Below are 21,977 nucleotides of genomic sequence, written 5' to 3'. Positions count from 1 at the left end.
CATGGCGGATTTCTAATCGGGGCATATGGGTGGTTAGATGGGCGCCAACCCACTTTAGAATGCTTGATGGGTTGGCTAAATTACGGTAAGCGATGTTGAGAATTAATTGATCCCTTTAATGAGAATGATTCTGACTTCCTCACAGACAGGGCCTCCCTCTGGGCCATGTTGAACATGAGCAGTGATGGAAATTTATATCTGGAGATCATGTCAGCGATTTGGCCCAAACTCCCCCATTTCTCATCCATTTTTTCAGTTCAGTCAAAATCATATTGACATGATACTATCACTGCCCTTTCTGACTTTATTCCCCAAAGGAGGGACTGCAAAATATACTGCATGAAAGGCAACATCGGGTGAACCGTTCCATATTTATATAATATCCCATTTTTGGTTTTCATACTGTATTTGTTTGAACCAAATACATTTGGCACCTGCTGTCTGTGCCAGACAAGCACCCCTCTGAACACTTTGCAGCTCTTGTTAAGAGGTATGTGTTGTTTTATAGAAAGCCCTGAAATTGGACACGTGAAGTTTGCTCTGGTCAGGAATGAAAATTGGACTCCCAATAAAAAAAATTGGACAATAATTGGTGACCATCTTACATTGATGCCAGTTAAACATATTTCAGTAACTAGGATTTCTTTAGTAGTTTCTTTAGTATGATGTTCTGGACACCTCATAGAAATGATGAAAAAGTGAAAAGAATTATGTTAAAATTACTTTGATGTGAAATGCTAGTTTGCTAGACTATCTGGTAATAACATCCAGTAGTTCTGTTATATTGATTCAAATATAATATTTTAATATTTTATCTGAATTCCTTACCTCAAAATGTATTTGGCAGTCAAAATAAATCTCCATTTTATATGGCTTTTTGACAATGTGGCAACCATTCTGGATTGATGCCAATTCCGCAACTAGGATTTCTTAGGACTTTTAGTATGTTGTTCTGGTGACTTAATAGAAATGGTCTGTGAAGAAAAAAAATCGGTTACAATTATTTAGATTTTGAGTTCCAAAATGAGCTAGTTTGCCTGGACTATACCACCCTATAAAAATAATTGTTCCATGCTGACAGTCGGTCAGCAGGTGGTTTCATGAATGTATGTAGAAAATATCTTAGGCCAATAAAAGAAACAATATACCTAATTTCATACCAAATGTCTGAACTCCTCGTACCGAGCGGGATTACTATTGCAACAACACATCATCAGTATGGGTCAAACTAACCTGTCTCACGACGGTCTAAACCCAGCTCACGTTCCCTATTAGTGGGTGAACAATCCAACGCTTGGTGAATTCTGCTTCACACCTCAGGGGCTGCCGGACTAGTGTGAGTGGTTCAAAGATCCAATCTTAAGCCAATTGGCTCACAGACGATAGGGGCGTCCCGATCATTTTCAAACATGTTTGAAATATATCCATCTGGATGATCACTCCTGTCAGAGGGAGTCACGCCCGACCGAGAGAGAGAGAGAGAGAGAGAGAGAGAGAGAGAGAGAGAGAGAGAGAGAGAGAGAGAGAGAGAGAGAGAGAGAGAGAGAGAGAGAGAGAGAGAGAGAGAGAGAGAAGCAGACAGACGCAGTGAATGAGAGGACTTCTGACATTACGACCGGTCAAAACAATTATGGGCACTTTGGACAGCTGAGGTTTGTTTGTTACGAAAGAACACAACAGCCTTCATCTTCCCAGAGGTTACCGGAACGCTCGACCCAAAACACACATTTTTTTCGAGGACCACTCGCCCGGAGCGGTTCATGTTTAAGAGAACTTTATAGGAGAACCTTATAAGATTCTCAACTCCACACTCTCCGTGTTCTGGTACAGTGATGCTACTGTACCAGATTTCCAAATCGTTGGAAGATTTTAACCAATAATAATACACAATAATACATAGGCCTATGGGATTTAAACCCCAGCATCCTTATTGTGGGGAAGGCTTTCACAGAAAATAGCCGATCGACAAGCTCACATTTGTCGACCGGCTACTTTCTGCAAAAGCTTTCCCCACAATAACAGAAAACACAAAAGTCACTAGAACCATATGGGGTTAAAGTGGTTATTCCTCAGTGAAAACAATCATTCACCCCATAGAAAATAAATTATCAATTAAATATTAAATAGTAGTCCTTGTTGCCACACATGTACTGCATTGCTTTGCGTAGCTTTTTCTGTACACTGCAGATGGCCTCCCATGCTCTCTCTCTCTCCTATCCATGTATTTTCCCTTAAGGCCACAACACATACTATTCATGTATCCTCCCTTTCATGTATTTCATGAAATGTATATTCATGTATTTGCTAGTGACCAACACACACCTTTTTCAAAGCATCACTGTGTGTGTGTGTGTGTGTGTGTGTGTGTGTGGTAGAGGGAGGAGGTACTATCCAGGGACAGTGAGAGTTGAGTGGTGGGTGGCAGGGTGGGCGGCGGTTGGATGTTTACTGAGTGGAAGAAGGTCTATGGAGAGGATGGAGGGGATGGAATGATGGAGGGCAGAGTTGATAGGAGAGGAGGATGAGGGGGCGGAAGAAAGACCTCTTCACCCCGAGACCATCTCTCTCTAGCTATCCCTCTCCTGTTTGTATTCACTTCTCTCTCTCATGTTTTCCTACGTTACATACAGTACTTTTACAAACATCCTTATTTGCTCTCTCTACCTATTACTGTACGTCACAAGTCCAGACTGCAAAAGTGAAATCGAATAATAGGGTTTTTATAGAACCATTAAATTAAATGGTTCTTTAACCCATTAAGACCTGAGGCCGATTCTACAAATGCCTTCTAAATCAGTAGTTCTCACACTTTCAAAATGTCGTTGTTTTAAGTAGAAAAAATAGCAGATGTACAAGCTCGAAAATGACACATGCTTTCCCGGCTTTTAGTGGGTTTTAGAAGAACCAAAAATGGTTCTTCTGTGGCATCACTGTGAGGAACCAGTTTGGGTTCCAGCTGGCACCTTTACTGTTCTGTGTGAACACTCTGCACAGTGTGTGCTCATGCTGTTTTGAGCGACAGTCTGATTATGTTCTGATTACTAGTTTTGTGTGTGTGTGTGTGTGTGTGTGTGTGTGTGTGAGTGTGTGAGTGTGTGTGTGTGTACAGCCTGTGAGTGAAATTCACTACCTACGTACGTGGACTTCACTGCGTGCGTAATACACGGCTGGAAAGCTCCAACGATCACTGTTAATTATCAGCTATACAACAGACACCCACTTGTCATCTCCTTGTCTTTCTGTCATATTATGAATCATGGTGTTCTTTCGCCAGAGCGCGTTCCATATAGACTGTACTGTAAGTGCATTCATAATTGAGGCCTTTTACTGTTCAGAGGGCAATACAGTCACAACTATTCACCCGGTGACAATACATGTTTTGGGACTGCTTGTGATTGTGAAAAGACATGGTGCTGTGGGGGTGTTTATATAATGAAAGTTTGATGTACTTCAAACTAAGTCTCATCTGTGTCATTTTAGATTTTAGCTATATATATATATTGTGGAGTCTCGCTGGGCCGCCAGACAGGTATAAGCATCCCAGCGATGCGAGACAGTGGAACAGGCAGAGTTCAGCGCCCTATTTTTGGTGAAGAGACTTGGTGTACTGTAGACTGAAAAAGAACGCACCAAGTACAGTGCAAGGGACATTGATACTATTTCAAATATTATCAAAGCACCCCTGGACCCACTTTGAGAAACCCTGTTCTAGCTCAACCTGAGGTGATGACACCTGCCCTCTGTCTGACTTGATGAGGACAAGCTGCGCTGAGTCGGTGCTGATCAGGCCTCTCTGTAAAAAGCCCTCACTCTGCCTCAGTGTTCACTGGCTCTCCTCGTTGGATGGACGGGTGCTTCCTTTATTCCTCCATATTTTGTTATAATGGTGAAATAATACATTACTGAAAAATTTCCTCTCTTTTTTTTATCCCATTTAGACCTGAGGCCGATTCTAAAAACGCCTTCTAAATCCTGACCTAAGTTTTCAGAAAAACTTCAAATATTTATTCAAAAATTACAACAAATGTATGTTGCTATATACTGTACATACTGTAGCAACAAGAACCCCAAAAGGGATTCCCGCCCTGAAAGCTATAGTTACAAATAGGGGTTCCCGCCCAAAATGGGTTATTATAGGCCACATTAGGACTTTGACTGGATACATTGTGAAATGTGCATGGACTAAACCCCGGACCGGGAAGAATTTATGTTGATATTGTTTACTTAGCTTGGTTTGCATTTCCCCCATTCCCAACACTGTGCAATTATCCCTAAATAAATGCCCTACTTGCCTTTTACCGTCTCTGGTGTGTTGGTTTGGTCGTCACAATATATAGCACATTGGTTGGCTATTGAAAAATAGCAGATATACAAGCTTATAGCGTGCCACTTCGTACCGCACTATGAGCTTGTAGATCTGCTAATTTTGAAAAATCATGAAGATTTATGCAAATCTTTGAATATAGCCTATATTGTTAAAGTTGTACAATGCAAATTCACAACTAAAGATTTTTAGCAACCTCTGCTGGTCACTACCGTCACTGCATACAATTTCCGTATTCCTCGATTACCCAGAATTCCATTCGTTTTCACCGGAAGCCGGAAGCGTTTCAAAAAGCGATCTTTTAATTGTTTTATACTATCTACGGATCGTTTCTCTTAGCCAGTGGAGCATTAGTTACCATGAGCTGTGCTTTCTTTTTCTGTTCTTTTTCGATCTTCTAATCCTACATTCTCTTAAAATCAGCGTGAGGTTCATTTTTGTTATTAGCGCGATAGTTCCTGGCCAAACAGGAAACCGTTGCGGTAGTTCCTGGCCAAACAGGAAACCAGTGCATTTCCACCTCCGTTTTCCGGCCAGATGACGTCATTTCCCCAGGAAAGTCCCCCCAGTCCACGTTCAATATAAAATATATAAATAAAAGGCTTCCGGGGGTGAAATTCATGGAGTGGGTGTTGTGAAACTTTTGCCACTCACAAAAGATATACAATTTAACTTTAGTTTTGTTTAAAACGTTACCTAGTATGCCTTTAAGGCGAATGTTTTTTTTTTACTCAAATCTTTGCTTCTGGGGTCCCTGGAACGAACTATTTTGAGATGGGGTCGGCGGCCAAATATGTAATTTTGGGGGTCCTTGACATGGAAAAATTTAGCACAGGCCACAGGTCTTGATGGGTTAACTTTAGATAAATTCAAACCTGATTCTGGGGGTAAATGACAGAGCTACTGCAAAATGCAGGTGTCACAAACTTAAAAAAGGTATTAGGTTACATACACGTAGATGTTAATATCTACGTGACGTGTATGTATGCTATGATGTACCTATAGCCGCCGCTTTTCAATTATATTAAAATTTTCATGTAACTGAAAAATAGGTATTGTAACACTGAATTTAATGTGTAGTGTCATTTGTGGCATGTGTTGCATGGACTTCACACGCCACAGGAATCCAGACGACTCACTATTAATGTACCATTTGACCTCGATGCCGAGACGATGAAACGTTAGCCAGATAGTGTTTCCATAATTGTAATAATTTTCCAGGCAGTACATCGCAATATTAAGTGACAAGAAAAATGTTAACAGACGAATGCATGGAGATCGTACCATAATACAACTCATTACTCTAGGTATGCAAATATCAATGTCCTGTCTATTACTGTCTGGGAGATTTACCAGATGAAATGACAGGAAGTGACAGATATCTTGTGAAAATATTCACGGCTGCAGGGGAAAAAGCCATTACTAGTAAATGGCTATACAGACTGGATCTCCATCTGCAGAATATTGGCTTAAAATAGTCTGAGATTTTTGACATGGAGGATGACTGCTAACTTGAGGATGAAGAAAAGAGATTTTTGAGAACAAATGGGGAAAAAGGATTGATTATACTCAGTGGTGGACAGTAAAAGAGTAAATTTACTTGAGTACTGTACTTAAGTACAGATTTTGAGTATTTGTACTTTACTTGAGCATTAGATTTTTTAAATACTTTTTACTTTCACTCAAGTACATTTCCAAGACAAATATTTCACTTTTACTCAAGTACATTTCTAGGAAGGCTGTGAAGTACTAGTTACTTTTAGGTTGGCTGTTCTTGTTAGTTTTTTTCCTTTCTTCTTTTCCCTTCTAAAATGCAATTGGCCACAAGCTGTGTTCCAAGAAGCAAACAGTACTTACACACTCCCCACTGGGATCTACGTCATGGGTATTCAACAGGGGGTCCGTGACCCCTAGGCAGTCCTTGGAGGCCACCCATTTTCTTTTCCTGATACTTTTTTTTGTTTTGTTTTAATGTCTGAAAATATGCATGAATCAAATATAAATAGTAAGTAAGACTACCCAGCTATACCCCCAACCCCCACGGTGTGAAGGACAGTAGCAATTTAGGCAACAGATAAGTTAAACAATATAGACCCCAAAAGTGTACATACTTCATATATTACAAATATCAATGATAATGATTCATAGATAAGCCCTAATAAAAAACCCTGTCAACAGAACCTACTGTAGCAAGTTCACACGTTTGAGTGTTACTTGCATAGTCTAAATGTAAACCACACTTCACACCCACATATGTCAGAGAACATTTCCTTCTTCTGCTGCGTGTTTTTAAAAGTGTTGCATAGCGAGTGCTGACAACTTAATTTGCTATTTTCATACGCAAGAAACATGGAGACTGCCATGCTCAACTAAAACGTTTTCAGACTTATCACGATTAGAAAACAAAGTAACCTAACCTACATTGTATTGAATGAGAGCAGGGTGAACTGTCGTTCAGCAAGACCGATATTTAAATAAGAGAAGGGCAATTTCATGCTACACACTAGGGCTTTCACCAACTAGTCGACTAGTCGACTAGTATAACCACTAGTCGACCTTGTTGGTACTAGTCGAATAGTTGAAAAAAAAGAGTTTATTTATTTATTTATTTTTTGTTTTAATGCCATAGTAATGGCCCATCTTACTATTATTATTATCCTCCTGACTTAATTTTTTATCAAAAGGGGGTCAAAAGTATGCCCAATAAAAGCCTATTATTGGGCAATGGGGATCCTTGGAGACGCTGCTGTGGTGCTGTGCTGCTGTGCCAGAAGCGCTTCCCTTAAAACGCCATAATAACAAGGCAGGAGGATAATAATAATATAGTAGTAGGATGGCATTAAAACAATGCCCCCCCTAAAAAATAAATGTAATGTAAAAATGTAAATCTTGACTAGTCGACTAGTCGACTACCACTGGGTCAAATTAGTCGACCTGTAAAACTCTCTAGTCGTGAAAGCCCTACTACACACAGGTCACAGGTTTAACTGCATGCTACACATGGACTAGGGAGTCACTCGTAACGTTGCCAAAGACATTAGTGCTGAATTGTCAGATGTCATGAAAGCTGTGAAGAACACCCTGCTCTACTTCACCATTCTGAGGTTCACACGGAAAAGTTTTCTCACCCATGTTGAAGTTATGTGTCTAGTCAGGAGTTTTTACTTCTCCAAAAACTGCATTGACATTTGCCTGACAATTTCAATGACGATGTCTGGGTTGAAAAACAAACCTCAACCTTACTTCATCACGCGCACCAGTGGGTGGGGTTTAGAGGGACACACGGTATACTCGTTCATATCGTTACTGTCAAGCAGAAACCTCTTATCTCCACATTTGAAGTTTTTGTGTTTTTTTTTGCAAATTAACGCGCTATTTGATCATCCTCCAGTGTCACACAAAAAGCATCAAAAGTAGCAGATCCACAAGCTCAAAACGCGGCGCGAAGCGACGCGTTTTGTGCTTGTGGATCTGCTACTTTTGCCATTTTTTTTTTGAATCCTGAAAAAGTGACTGTTTTTAACTTGTGAGGTTTCCACCCGACAGGGACGATAATAGCTCACACGCGTGCGTCACTATCGACCGATGCACACCGCGTCTCACTCTCCTAGAGTGACAAATGCTGCCAGAGTCCCAGGCAGTTTGTCAGTGTCAGGCTCTAAGAGCCGGTACTGTTCAATTATACATAGTGACCGATGTTGGGTCCTCGTAGGTGTAAACAACCCCTACAGAACGGCTGGCTCTGGTCTGGATGAACCTGATTCACAACACAACAGTATGGCCACCGTGTGCACCTGCACACCATCACAACATAAGAGAGGATATCACTGAAACCAGGACGTTAATTGTATTCCAAATGGTCTCCACGTCAGTGTTGTTGCTCATCACGGATATGGATAGTAAAGGGTAGAAAACAAGCAGTATTAGAGGTCCTGGTATAGGATAGAAAACCAGCAGTACTACAGGTCCTGGTAGGATATAAAACCAGCAGTACTAGAGGTCCTGGTAGGATATAAAACCAGCAGTACTAGAGGTCCTGGTAGGATATAAAACCAGCAGTACTACAGGTCCTGGTAGGATATAAAACCAGCAGTACTACAGGTCCTGGTAGGATAGAAAACCAGCAGTACTAGAGGTCCTGGTAGGATATAAAACCAGCAGTACTAGAGGTCGTGGTAGGATAGAAAACCAGCAGTACTAGAGGTCCTGGTAGGATAGAAAACCAGCAGTACTAGAGGTCCTGGTAGGATATAAAACCAGCAGTACTAGAGGTCCTGGTAGGATATAAAACCAGCAGTACTAGAGGTCCTGGTAGGGTAGAAAACCAGCAGTACTAGAGGTCCTGGTAGGATATAAAACCAGCAGTACTAGAGGTCCTGGTAGGATAGAAAACCAGCAGTACTAGAGGTCCTGGTAGGATATAAAACCAGCAGTACTAGAGGTCCTGGTAGGATATAAAACCAGCAGTACTACAGGTCCTGGTAGGATATAAAACCAGCAGTACTACAGGTCCTGGTAGGATAGAAAACCAGCAGTACTAGAGGTCCTGGTAGGATATAAAACCAGCAGTACTAGAGGTCGTGGTAGGATAGAAAACCAGCAGTACTAGAGGTCCTGGTAGGATAGAAAACCAGCAGTACTAGAGGTCCTGGTAGGATAGAAAACCAGCAGTACTAGAGGTCCTGGTAGGATATAAAACCAGCAGTACTAGAGGTCCTGGTAGGATATAAAACCAGCAGTACTAGAGGTCCTGGTAGGGTAGAAAACCAGCAGTACTAGAGGTCCTGGTAGGATATAAAACCAGCAGTACTAGAGGTCCTGGTAGGATAGAAAACCAGCAGTACTAGAGGTCCTGGTAGGATATAAAACCAGCAGTACTAGAGGTCCTGGTAGGATATAAAACCAGCAGTACTAGAGGTCCTGGTAGGATGATAAACCAGCAGTACTAGAGGTCCTGGTAGGGTAGAAAACCAGCAGTACTAGAGGTCCTGGTAGGGTAGAAAACCAGCAGTACTAGAGGTCCTGGTAGGATATAAAACCAGCAGTACTAGAGGTCCTGGTAGGGTAGAAAACCAGCAGTACTAGAGGTCCTGGTAGGATATAAAACCAGCAGTACTAGAGGTCCTGGTAGGATATAAAACCAGCAGTACTAGAGGTCCTGGTAGGATGATAAATCCGCAGTACTAGAGGTCCTGGTAGGATATAAAACCAGCAGTACTAGAGGTCCTGGTAGGATAGAAAAGCAGCAGAGAAAATTGGAACTGGAGTACTATAACATTAAAGCTGATACATTATCTTTGAGAGGTTCTCTTTACTGACTGGATAAAATTGGATTTTCTGTTTTCTAAAGAGCTGGAGAGATGGGGAGAGACCCTGTTACTGAACAAACCATTACTATCAGAAAACAGAGCTTTGAGTTTAGAGATATACTGCACATACAGAATATACCGTATATATATATATTTTTTCTTTTTACAAAAACACTTGCACCCCCTCTAAATAAACCACTGAAACCTTATCCGCTCATTGCAATTTGCTCACACTTAAATTAACACTAACCATATTTTTCACACACACACACACACACACACACACACACACACACACACACACACACACACACACACACACACACACACACACACACACACACACACACACACACACACACACACACAGCCCCTTTTTGTCTTTTAACCCATTAAGACCTGAGGCCGATTCTACAAGTGCCTTCTAAATAAGTAGTTCTCAAACTTTTTCGAGCCAATTGGCCACGGCCCCCCCCCCCCCCCCCCCATCTGAAAATGTTTAGTGCCAGGGACCCACAGAACAGAAGATTTGTGTGTGATAATTCAAAAATATTAAAAATATTTTCAAACACATTCAAAAAAATCTAAAACAGCAGATGCACAAGCGTGGAAAGCCAACATCTTAACCACTAAGACATAGGGAATTCCCTATAGCTCGGGGGAGATATTAGACTTTCAGGCCATCAGGCTCAGGTCTGCTACACTAGCTTGCAGCACGGCACAAAGTGATGTGCTGTGAGCTTGAATATCAGCCATTTTTGAGAACCACTGTTCTAAAAACTAAGAGCTTTCTGAAAAACGTATGCTGCTCTAAATATATATATATATATATAGCTAAAATCTAAAATGACACAGACGCTTTCCCGGTTTGAGTGGGTTAATGACAGAGCTCGCTGCCAGCTGCTCGTTACCTCGGCGAGAGAGGGAAGCGGACATTTACATAAATACAATTGCCATTACCCGTCATTTACATAAACGCCCGGCCATTATGACCACTTGTTGCTGTCCTCTTGTCATATCCACACAGTAAAATCCTCCGTGTTTATTCAACTCCGGCGAGTGCACAGAGGGAACCAAGTGGACCCGACAGGGTCCATTTGGTTCCATTTGTACACTCGTCGGAGTTGAAATTGTACCGTTCAGAGAGATGAGATGCGACGCGGTGCCAACAAACCAGAGGGACACACCACCACATTCAAAATGGGCATTCCTATAAACGTTGCCATTCTGATACACCAGCTATTCCTATACAGTCAACAGATGGCGTTTTCGCAGCATAGGTTGAGCTGTTGGAAGATGGGGGATTTTACACGCTCGCCAGCGAGCCAAGACACTTTCACACCGACCACAGTACAGTACCACAGCCCCCTCTTCCATCTGGAGAATGGGGGCTGCTCCGTCACTGTGTGTGTGTGTGTGTGTGTGTGTGTGTGTGTGTGTGTGTGTGTGTAAGAGTGAAGGGCCAAAGCACTATAACTATAAATATATTGTTTTCAAAATCGTTCTAATTCAAGTGGATGAGAGTGGTGGACGATTATGGTTATATAGTAAAAGTCAAAGGACCAACAATTGGACAAAAGCTTTTGAGCTTTCTTGTGTCCATGCTTTTGACCATTGTGTGTATCCGTCTTTACTTGTACATACACGCGATTTGTAAATACAAATTTCAAAATCAATCAATCAATCAATCAATCAATCATTATAGTGCTTGATGTAGATTGCCTTTGGACTAATCTCTCAAGACAGATTCTGCTGACACCAGAATCTGTCAGCACCACAGCCTTAAACATGCAGTGTTGCTGCTGGTAGGAATAAACACAAGCACCCTGGGAGGAAGTGGGCTAAGAAAGGGGAGGAGCCAAACCGAGTTCCTTTTTCTACACCAAATAGGAAGTGTTGCCCCCAGAGGCAAAAACAAAGGAAAAATAATGTAAAAAATCTTTTTTTTTACAGAATGGATTCTACATAGTCAAAATAAAAAATAATCACAAATAAGAATATTTAGCAAAATAGAATAAAATAAAATATCATCGGCAAAACCATAGAATGTGAAGCTGTAACCCTGTACAGTATGTACTCTATACAATATAGTAAACCTACAGTATAAATTCCACTTGATACAACCAATAGATACCACTTCAAATGGACTCAAACGCTGTAGCTCAGACAATAACCTTTTCATCAACGGCAATTATAGGGAGAGGGATAGGGAGGGCGAGAGAAAAAGAACAAGAGAGAGAGTGAGAGTGAGAGAGAAACAGAGAAGAGTTAAGTACCAAGAAACCTATACACTGTTGCTTTCTAATCGTATTCCCACTCTCCACCTCCTCTGTGACGAAGTGCGCCCATCCCCTTCTGAGAAGCAGAGAGAGAGAGAGAGAGAGAGACAGAGAGAGAGAAAGAGAGAGAGAGAGAGAGAGAAAGAGAGAGAGAGAGAGAACGAGAGAGAGAGAGAGAGAGAGAGAGAGAGAGAGAGAGAGAGAGAGAGAGAGAGAGAGAGAGAGAGAAGTGGGTGGGGGGTTATAGGGACAAAAGATGCACAGAGAGGCAGTTTTTTCCCTCTGCTCTCAGTTCGCGGTGGCACTCTTGGTGAAGCCATCTCTCGTCTGCTCTCCTCTGACTCTCACACTCGCTGGGCGACAGGCTGACAACGACACACAGCTCAGGGCTCAGATACCACAGCGACCACATCCCCCGGGGGCCACATATACTGTACGCAGGCGAGGAATTATTATCTTTTTTTTCTCCTCTTCCTTTACACACAAAAGCGTGCGCACACAAACGTGCTCTCCAACTTTGAGGAGGCTGGGCTGAGGAGGTGGTGGCGGGCGCAGGCAAGGTGAGCGGAGCATGGAATGGAACCTCAGAAGCATGGAGAGTGAACTGAGACAGATCAACCCGGACCTGCTGCAGCCCAGCAAGAGCTTCAAGAAGACCTCGCAGGTAAAAGGGCTGCAAACTATACACTTACTAGATTTTATTTTTTTTGTGATTAATCAAAGAATCGAGAAGCAAGGTTTTGAATGTAACTTTTCAACGAAATGATGAACCACTTAACTCTCTAAGACCGGGAAAGCATCATTTGTGTCATTAAAAAATAAAAATAGCAGATCTACAAGCTCATAGCGCAGCACCAAGTGCCGCGCTAGATCTGCTATTTTTGAAAAATCTTGAAAATTTGTGCAAATCTTGGGAATATATATTTTTTAAAGCGAACATTTGTAAAATATATATAAAAAATATATTCAAATATTTGCACAAAATTTCACAATTTTCCAAAAATAGCCCAAAAAATCTAAAATGACAGAGATGCGTTCCCGGATTGAATGTACTTCGTCACACAACAGTGTCGTGCAAAAATTGTGCGCGACACTGTCGTGCTTTGAACTTGTAGATCTGCTATTGTCACTATTTATGCCCATTTTCACCTATACATATGCCCAAAATAGGGATTGATTATTAAAGGACGACTTCACCGCTTTTCAACCTATCTTCATATAATTGGTCCTCACTAATACTCATGATAAAATGGTACCATTTTTTTCTACTCGGTCTGTGTCTCAGAGGAGGGCTGTGGACAGTTCAGAGTCCCGTCTACCAGTGACATCATCAATGGGGAATCCAAGCTAATAGAAACTGCAGGCTTTCTATTCCTGGAAAGTTGCAATGCAATAAAAGAAGCCATTGTTCTCGTGTTAATAAAAATCTAAATAAGAAATGTGAAATCTTGTTGGAAAAAAAAATCATGCCTAATGATGATGTCACTGGTAGACAGGTTTCTGGACTGTCCACAGCCCTCCTATGAGACACAGACCAAGTAGATTTTTTTTTTACCATTTTATCATGAGTATTAGTGAGGACCAATTATATGAAGATAGGTTGAAAAGCGGTGAAGTCGTCCTTTAAGCGATAATTTGATAAAATTATTGATTGTTTTATAATAATCTATTAACTCGATTAGTTGGATCAACTGTTGCTCCCTATACCTCACAGGGAACCATCACCCTCAACGTGGGCGGGTTCCTGTACGCGGCGCACCGCTCCACCCTCGTCAAGTACCAGGGCTCCTACCTGGAGGAGCTGGCGAGCGGCAAGAAGGCCGTGCAGCACACGGACAACGTGGGCAACGCCTTCGTGGACCGCGACGGCCCCGCGTTCCGCCACGTGCTCAACTACCTGCGCGTCGGCGAGCTGCAGCTGCCCGACGACTTCCGCGAGGCCGGCCTGCTGCGGCGCGAGGCCGACTTCTACCGCCTGGGCCAGCTGTCGGACGCCGTGGCCGAGTGGGCGGCGACGCGGGCCGCCCGGCGCGACCCCGCCTTCCTGGAGATGACGGACAGCCACGAGCGCTCGCAGGGGCTCAAGGTGTACTGCAGCGACCCCGCCTTCATCAGCAAGGTGAAGGGCCGCCTGGTGCAGATCTCCAAGAGCCGGCTGGACGGCTTCCCCGAGGAGTTCGAGGTGTCGTCCAACGTCATCCAGTTCCGCCACTTCATCAAGTCGGAGCCGGGCTCGCGGCTGGTGCTGAAGGAGGACAGCACCTTCCTGTGCACGCTGGACTGCCTGAAGCTGGAGACGGTGATGCTGGCGCTGCGGGCGGGCTTCCAGCTCATCACCAGCCTCGACAGCAATAAGGGCTCCGTCGTGGCCGCCGAAGCCCTGCACTTTGTCAAGTAGTTATAGGACGGAGGGAAGGAGCGAGGAGACGAGGAGGAGACAAGGAGATTAACCCATTAAGACCTGAGGCGATTCTTTAAAAAAAATCTAAATCCTAACAGTTTTTTGGAGAAAAAAAATCTAAAAAATTAAAATTCAAGATTTTTCAAAAATAGCAGATCTACAAGCTCGTAGCGCGGCACTCGGTGCCGCGCTACGAGCTTGTAGATCTGCTATTTTTGAATAGCCAAAGACATCTAAAGTGACACAGATGCGTTCCAGGTATCAATGGGTTAAAAGGAGAGAGTAGTGCCTGATTCATTCATGCTCATCACTAACATCAAGGTATTGGCTTTAACCACTTAATTTCTGTTATTGTGGGGAAAGCTTTCGCTGAAAATAGCCAATCGACAAGCTCGATCTGCTATTCCCACAATACGGATGCCGGGGTTTAAGTGGTTAAAGGAGCACTTTTCACCCATTTTCAAGCCATCTTCATATAATTGATCCTCACAAAAGCTTGTTATATGACGTCACCATTTCTGTCTCAGAGGAGGACTGTGGACAGTTCAGAAACCTGTCTACCAGTGACATCATCAGTAGGCAGGTTTGGTCATTTCAAACAAGATTTCAAAGTGTTTTTATTTCTTTTATTTCTCCTTTTAAATGAAAGTGTTTTTATTTCTTATTACTAGGGGTGTGCCGATACACTAATTTCACCAAACGATACGATACGATATTTGGCTCACAACTTCGATACGATTTCGATACGATACGCACTTTTTTTATTATGAAAAAGATATGGGGGAGAAAAAAAGCAAATGCAAAAAAATAATTCAGTTTTTGCATTATTCAGATATGCGAACTTGTAGCTTTTCAGCTACAATAGCCGTTTTGAATCCAAATAGGGCAATAGTGTGACACCTGACCCGAAAAAAAACAACATTTTGTCATTTTTTCACCTCGGGGCTGTTTGCATGCCTGATTATTACAATTTTTTTTTTTTAAAACGATATTTTTTTTCCCCAAAACGATACATATCGTCACGAAAACGTATCGCGATATATCGCGGGACGATATATCGGCACACCCCTACTTATTACAAATACAATGGTGTCTATTTCAGCATGCTAATGCTTCTGTATGCTTTCCAGGTAGAGAAAGGCTGTAGTTTCTAGCAATTTGTAATACTAATCGACGATCGTCATTGGTAGGCAGGTTTCTGAACCGTTCATAGTCCACCAATGAGACGCAGAGTGAGCAGACGGAAATAGCGCCAGTTTATAATGAGCATTAGAGAGGGCCAACTATATGAAGATTGAAGTGCTCCCTTTAAAAGGTCCTATAACGTGCGCTGAGCTGTGCTCGCTTGTTGTCTTGCAGAGGGAATCGTTCGTTATTGCGCAGTGGCCCCTTTTCCACCAAAAGAACTTTGGTTCTAGAACTGGTTCCGTTCTAGTTGGCATAGCTGAATGGTTAGAGAGCCCCCTGCGGAGCAGGAGTCCCTCGGTTGTCCCAGGTTCGATTCCAGGCCTGGCCAGCAATGTGTCGAATATGACCGGTCAAAGTGTTAGTTTCAATTGTCAATGGCGGTTTTCTTTTTAAATAATGATTCTTCGCTTGCTTCGGCCATTGTTTATGTCCAACCTGTAGAATAGTGACACGCCCAGTTTGGTTCCCAGTTCAGGGCAAGAAAAACCAAGTCATTTTTGGTTCCAGTTCTGAACCAACTTTTAGGGTTCTGAACCAATTCATTTTCAACACTCTGAACTGGTTCAAAATTAGGCAGAAAAAAAAAGAAGGAAACCTGTTCAACCCAGGTGGAAAGGGGCCGGTGTGTGGTGACGCACCAATCAGTTCTGTCGCTTGGGTCTCCTCTACGACGATCCTCAACACACTGACATTCTGACATCAGTGTCTGAAGCTCTGTGTCGTCTAGTTTCTGTAGAATTCAGTCACTCAGCACACACACACACACACAGTACAGGATCTATCATGTGTCTTATGAAGCCAATGCCCCAAAGTACAATATCTCTGCTGTCAGGCGGAAACCAAACAGTGTTCATTTTTCAGGAAATGAAAAAACGAATCAAAAAGTGGAGGTAGGAGGTTTTGTTCATCATTGATAAGAACAGCTGAATGGACCTCCAAGCTCACAATGAGGTTGGAGGTCAAAAAGGGTGTGGAGTCAGCAAAACCAGCTAACTCCACCCCTCTTTGGTGGAGTTAGCTGGTTCAGCATAAAGTTTGAGAATCCAATGGACTTAGCTGGTTTGATCAGAAGCGCTTTTTTATACTTTTCATTGGTTCAATATTTGTTTAGCCAACACACAGACATAGTACCGATTTATGAAAAAAAAAAAAAGCTCAAAAATTGAGTTAGCTGGTTTCTGCCAGACAGCAAAGAATACTACGTCATACAGGAAGAAATGTCTAGTGCAGTGAATTCCTCACTGAACATAACAAAGATATTTTTAAATGATTAAATATTACTACTACACAGACACACACACACACACACACACACACACACACACACACACACGTAGTTGTACGTGCACATGCAAACACATGCACACACACAAACAACGGATGCCTATGAAAGGGTCAGCAGATTCCAAGTGCAGATGATGATGGCTATGGTTTATACATTTTATGAACTGCATTTACATACATAGCATTGCAATCTCGCACGCAGCCACACACACGCACACGCACACACACACACACACACACACACACACACAGCTGTACAAGTGCATTTGTCCTGCAGCATAACTGCTTCTATCGCTTTGTCAAACCCGACCCGTGAAAGCCTCCACGAACAGCCTTGATGTGCACCGTTGTGCCAGTGAGCTTTTATTACTGTGAGTGTTTGTGTGTCATATTGTTGTACTCTATGTACACTGTGAGTATTTGGTGTAGTATCTACCTGCTGTACCTGATTTCCAGGACCCAGTGCATCTCTCTCTATGGCTAGGGGTCTTCAACAGCCAAACATTGAAGACCTCTGCTCAACGGCATTGTTCTTAACGTGGGGTCTGAGGACCCCCAGGGGTCCTTGAGGAGATCCCAGCAAAACGAGCGACAGTTTACACACCCTATTTTATACTTTGTCGTTGTGAGCTTGTAGATCACTTATGGGGTCCCTGGCACAAAATCCTTTCAGATCCCCATCTGAAGGTGGGGGGGGGGGGCAAATATACAAGAACCACTGCTCTATGGAGCCTGAAGGGAAAGCCATGCCACATGTAATAAGCTCTGCCTTCATCCAAGTCTCATAATTTACCCTAGGGCTGGGCAATATATCGATATTATATTGATATTGTGATATAAGACTAGATATCGTCTGAGCTTTTGTATATCATAATATCTTGATATGGCATATCAAGTGTTTTCTTTTCAGCCTTATTTTGTAATTTCAAATTATATTATCGTCACAATATCAATATTGAGGTATTTGTGGAAAAATATCCTGATATTTGATTTTGTCCATATCGTCCCCCCAATAGATTGTTTGTATTCCTAATATCCAGAGGTGAGCTCACAATGGGTCTCGTCACCTGATTTCCACTGGGTTGTTTTCCCAAAGGCTTTGCCTGTGGTTGAGATAAGCCTAAGAGGGTTTCATATTTTATTCTATGACATACTGTAGGATTACACCTGATATGTCAAGCGTCAATTTTGAAGCTGTGGTGTTTTTCTTAATTGCGTGTGTGTTGATATGTGGAGATTATCTTGTTGAACAACACGTGTGAATTGTGGAGGTAACTTTCGGGTTGGCCAAACAAAAACAAAAAACACTTCATTCCAGTAGCACTTTATAGAAAAGCTCAAAGGAAATTGCCAATATTGATCAAAACCAACCAGTATGCCAACCAGTAAGCGCAACCACTTTATATGGTACGCCTGTCCACCTGCACGTTAATGCACATTTCTAATCATCTAATTACAGTACATGGCAGCAACACACATGGTTCAAACCGAGCATTAGAAATGGGAAGAAAGGCCATTTAAGGGACTTTGAAATTGGCCTGAACCATTGATACAAGGCAGGACGGATCCATTCTCTCATGATGTAGACTCCCAAATTCTGACCCTACCATCCCAATGTTGCAGCAGAAATCCGAGTCTCGTCAGCACCAGGCAGTGTTTTTTTCCAAAGCCTCTATTGTTCAATTTCAGCGAGGCTGTGCTAATTGTAGCCTCCGTTTCCTGTTCTTAGCCGACAGGAGTGGCACTCAGTGTGGTGTTGTGATGCTGTAGCCCAGTGGTTCCCAAACAGTGGGTTGGTACCCATTTTCGGGTCAACCAACATTTTGCTTTTAATTATTATTATTTCAAAAGATTGTAAAAAAATTCAACATTTTTCATGCATTTAAAACAAATTCAGACACTTTTCAAAAGAATGTCATAGATTCACTTTAAGAAATAACCTACATTTTAAAACACGCGTCGCATCGCGTTGTGAACTTGTAGATCTGCTATTTTCACTAACTTGGGTCCTGGGGAGACATTAAAAGTCTCTTATGGGTCTCGAGCTCAAAAGTTTGGTGTTCAGTGCTGTAGCCCATGTGCCTCAATGTTCAACATGTTGTGCTTCCTAGAGATGCGTTTCTGCATACCTCGGTTGTAACGAGTTGCTGTTGCCCTTCTGTCAGCTTGAGCCGAGCCAGTCTCATCAGACCTCTGGCATCATCAACAAGGCTTTTTTTTTTTTTTTTGCCCAAAGAACTAGTTGCTGCTCACTGGATGATTTCTGGCCATTCTCTGTAAGCCCTAGAGATAGCTGTGCGTGAAAATGGCAGTAGATGAGCAGTTTCTGTAATATTAAGAAGACCGACCAGGCACCAACAACCAATGCCACGCTCAAAGTCACTTAAATCACCTTTCTTCCACCATTCTGACGCTCGGTTTGAACCGCAGCAGATTTGACATGGCCATACGTGCATGCCTGAATGCACGTAATTGGCTGTTTAGAAATGTAATTGGCTGTTAATTGGCCATGTAATTGGCCGTATAGAAATTTGCGTTAACGTGCAGTTGGACTGACATACCCAATTAAGTGGTTGGTGAATGTATTTCCCGTGAAAAAGCGGAAACCCACTGAAAGTGCATTTCATTTGAAAAAATCTGGCATAACATTTGCTTGACAACTGGATGGAAGCATAGCAACGGTTGCACAGGACGGAATAGTAAGCCAGCTGCCAAATCAAACAGGAGTAAGAAAGCGTTCTCTTCTCTCTCTCACATGCCTGGCAGCCCCCCTACTGTATGTGTGTTACAATCAGCCTGATCTCGCAGAACACGGAGAAATAGCACGGATTGACAATTCCGTAAATAGACGACTAGAAAACCCTGAAAATCCGTGCATAGGAGCCGCGAATCCCACGGTGAAATAACATGGATTGCAGCCCGGAAGCAGAGCAGTCACCACAACATGATTTACCATTCTGTGCCTATCGGTACATAACGCGGACGGCGCTGAGTAGTCTCAAGCAAACGTCGCAACGTTCGAGACGGAAACTCCCTCGGTGGTCCCTCTCGTGGCTCCAGTTCGCTTGAGACTGCGCGGCCTCCGACATGGTCCAAAACTTAAAGACGGGGTGCCGTGATTTTCAGTGATTCCCCCCCCCCCTAAAACATAATCATCAGGTATTATGGTTATACTAGGAGGAAGATTTTTTTCAAAAAAGTGTACAGAAATTGTTAAAATTATGTTTTTATGTGGACACGCCTCCAGTTCATTAAGTATACCTGGTTCTCACCTTAGCACCTCCTCCACCACCTTAGCACCACCCACCTGTCCTAGTCCCTCCTCCTCCTCATGCCCACACCTGTTGTGTTATGATAATGAGGGGAGGGTATGTTTTTACTATGTCACTAAAGCGCTGTTTCTCTATTGGCACGTTTGACCCTCAAGGTTTCAGCCTCCAGGTAGAAACTCAAAATAGTCAGAGAAGACATAAAACACCATAAAAACACCACCAGGGGGCTTAATGAAGCTCTATCAACCTCATAGATACATGAAAAACAGAAAAAGTGCAAAACCATGGCACCACCCCTTTAACAAAGTCAATGGAGGGGATTCGCAGCTCCAATGCACGTCTTTTCTGGTTTTCTAGTCGTCTATGTATACGGAATGTCAATCCGTGCTATTTCACCGTGTTGTATGAGATGGGGTCGGTTACAATGACTACTGTAAAGGGCTTTGAATCTAGCATGATGCATGTTAAATATACAGTATGTGTGCTTCTGTTAGTGCTGTGAGCCTATTATGTGTGAATCTAAGAAACCACGCCATGGACGTTACTTTTCAATGTTTTTCAAATAAAGGTCACTGACAGGAACATGTCTCTGAGTGAGAACATCATTATTTTGGATGTCTGGGTGTATGTACAGTAAGCAAGTCTACCTGTTAACCCGTTCAATCCGGGAACGCATCCGTGTCATTTTAAGATTTATTTGGCTATTCAAAAATAGCAGATATACAAGCTCATAGCGCGGCAATCGGTGCCATGCTATGAGCTTGTATATCTGCTATTTTTTTTTGAAAGAATCGTGAAAATGTGTGAAAATCTTTGAATATATATATTTTTTAAAGTGAACATTTGTAACTAAAATCTTTTCTTCTGGGAGTCCCTGGTTTGCACAAATTTTCAATATTTTTCAAAAATAGCAGATCTACAAGCTATGAGCTTGTATATCTGCTATTTTTGAATAGCCAAAGAAATCTAAAATGACCGGTTACCGGATCGAATGGGTTAATGTTGATAACACTGAAAGTCTGCAAGGGTTTTGATTCAGGCCGTCTTTCACCCTCTCTCTGCCCTGGTTCAATTTCCGGTCTCTACACAGTACACACCATCCTGTCTGGTGGGATTAATGAAAATAAGAGAAGAAAAGATTCGTACAAATCTCACGACTGAGACGTTTTGTTGGGTGAAAAGGGCCAATCTGTGATTTGTGAAACAGCGTGAAAGGAGCCCTCCCACACTAGCACTCTGTTTCCTAAACAATAAGCACGATATGTAAAATGATGAGGCTTTGGCATTATCGTTCTAAACCTATATTCCTGCTATTCTACATAAAGCCAACCATTGGAAATTGCAGATTGACGCTTTAACCTTTGCTTTTAATGAAGTATCCGAGACCATAAATATCTTCCATAAACGGTAATCATTAGGGTTTATGGAGGATGCTTCTGAACATTCAGAATCTGACCAATTCAAAAAATACTCTTTCATTTTAAAATTACCTCTATATGTATTATTACTGTAGGGCTTGACTTTACCATCCACATAGGTTAGTGGCTATGCCTGATTTATGCTTGGTTTCAGGCCGGCGCAAGTACTGTATAATATCATCCTTTAGAGCGGTAGTTCTCAACCTGTGGGTCGGGACCCCCAGGGGTGTCCTCAAATGATTTTGGAGGGTCCCCAGAATGATTAGCTTAATGTGCAACACTGATTTCTTACTCAACAGTAAACAAACCAACATACAGCATAAATGTATACAGGGTATCTGCACATTTCTAAAGTTACAATTCAATGACTTTTAAGACCTTTTTAATACCATATTGGCCAAATTCTCAAATATTACGTAAGAAAGAGGCAAACATTGTGAAAATAGCCGATCTACAAGCTCGTAGATCGGCTATTTTCACAATATGTATCTGTGGAACTGAG

General features: G+C 42.3%; 2 protein-coding genes across 2 annotated transcripts in view; one reads left to right on the top strand and one right to left on the bottom strand.

Annotated features, from left to right (window-relative positions):
* LOC308105759 (general transcription factor IIF subunit 2-like) overlaps window positions 1-21,977 on the bottom strand; it is a gene marked incomplete at both ends in the record, with an annotated part of 88,561 nt that overhangs the window by 22,212 nt on the left and 44,372 nt on the right. The gene's annotated exons all lie outside the window — the stretch shown is intronic.
* kctd4 (potassium channel tetramerization domain containing 4) lies at window positions 12,439-14,310 on the top strand (the record flags this gene model as incomplete). Its single annotated transcript, XM_080412721.1, has 2 exons — window positions 12,439-12,576; window positions 13,627-14,310. The coding sequence occupies exons 1-2, from the start codon at window positions 12,484-12,486 to the stop codon at window positions 14,308-14,310; spliced, it is 777 nt and encodes a 258-aa protein (XP_080268847.1). The 5' UTR covers window positions 12,439-12,483.

This window comes from Gymnoscopelus braueri (genome assembly GCF_963280865.1).
Source record: "Gymnoscopelus braueri genome assembly, chromosome: 18".
NCBI lineage: Eukaryota > Metazoa > Chordata > Actinopteri > Myctophiformes > Myctophidae > Gymnoscopelus > Gymnoscopelus braueri.
The sequence above is the reverse complement of the archived record's forward strand: the minus strand, read 5'-3'. Positions and strand labels throughout refer to the sequence as shown.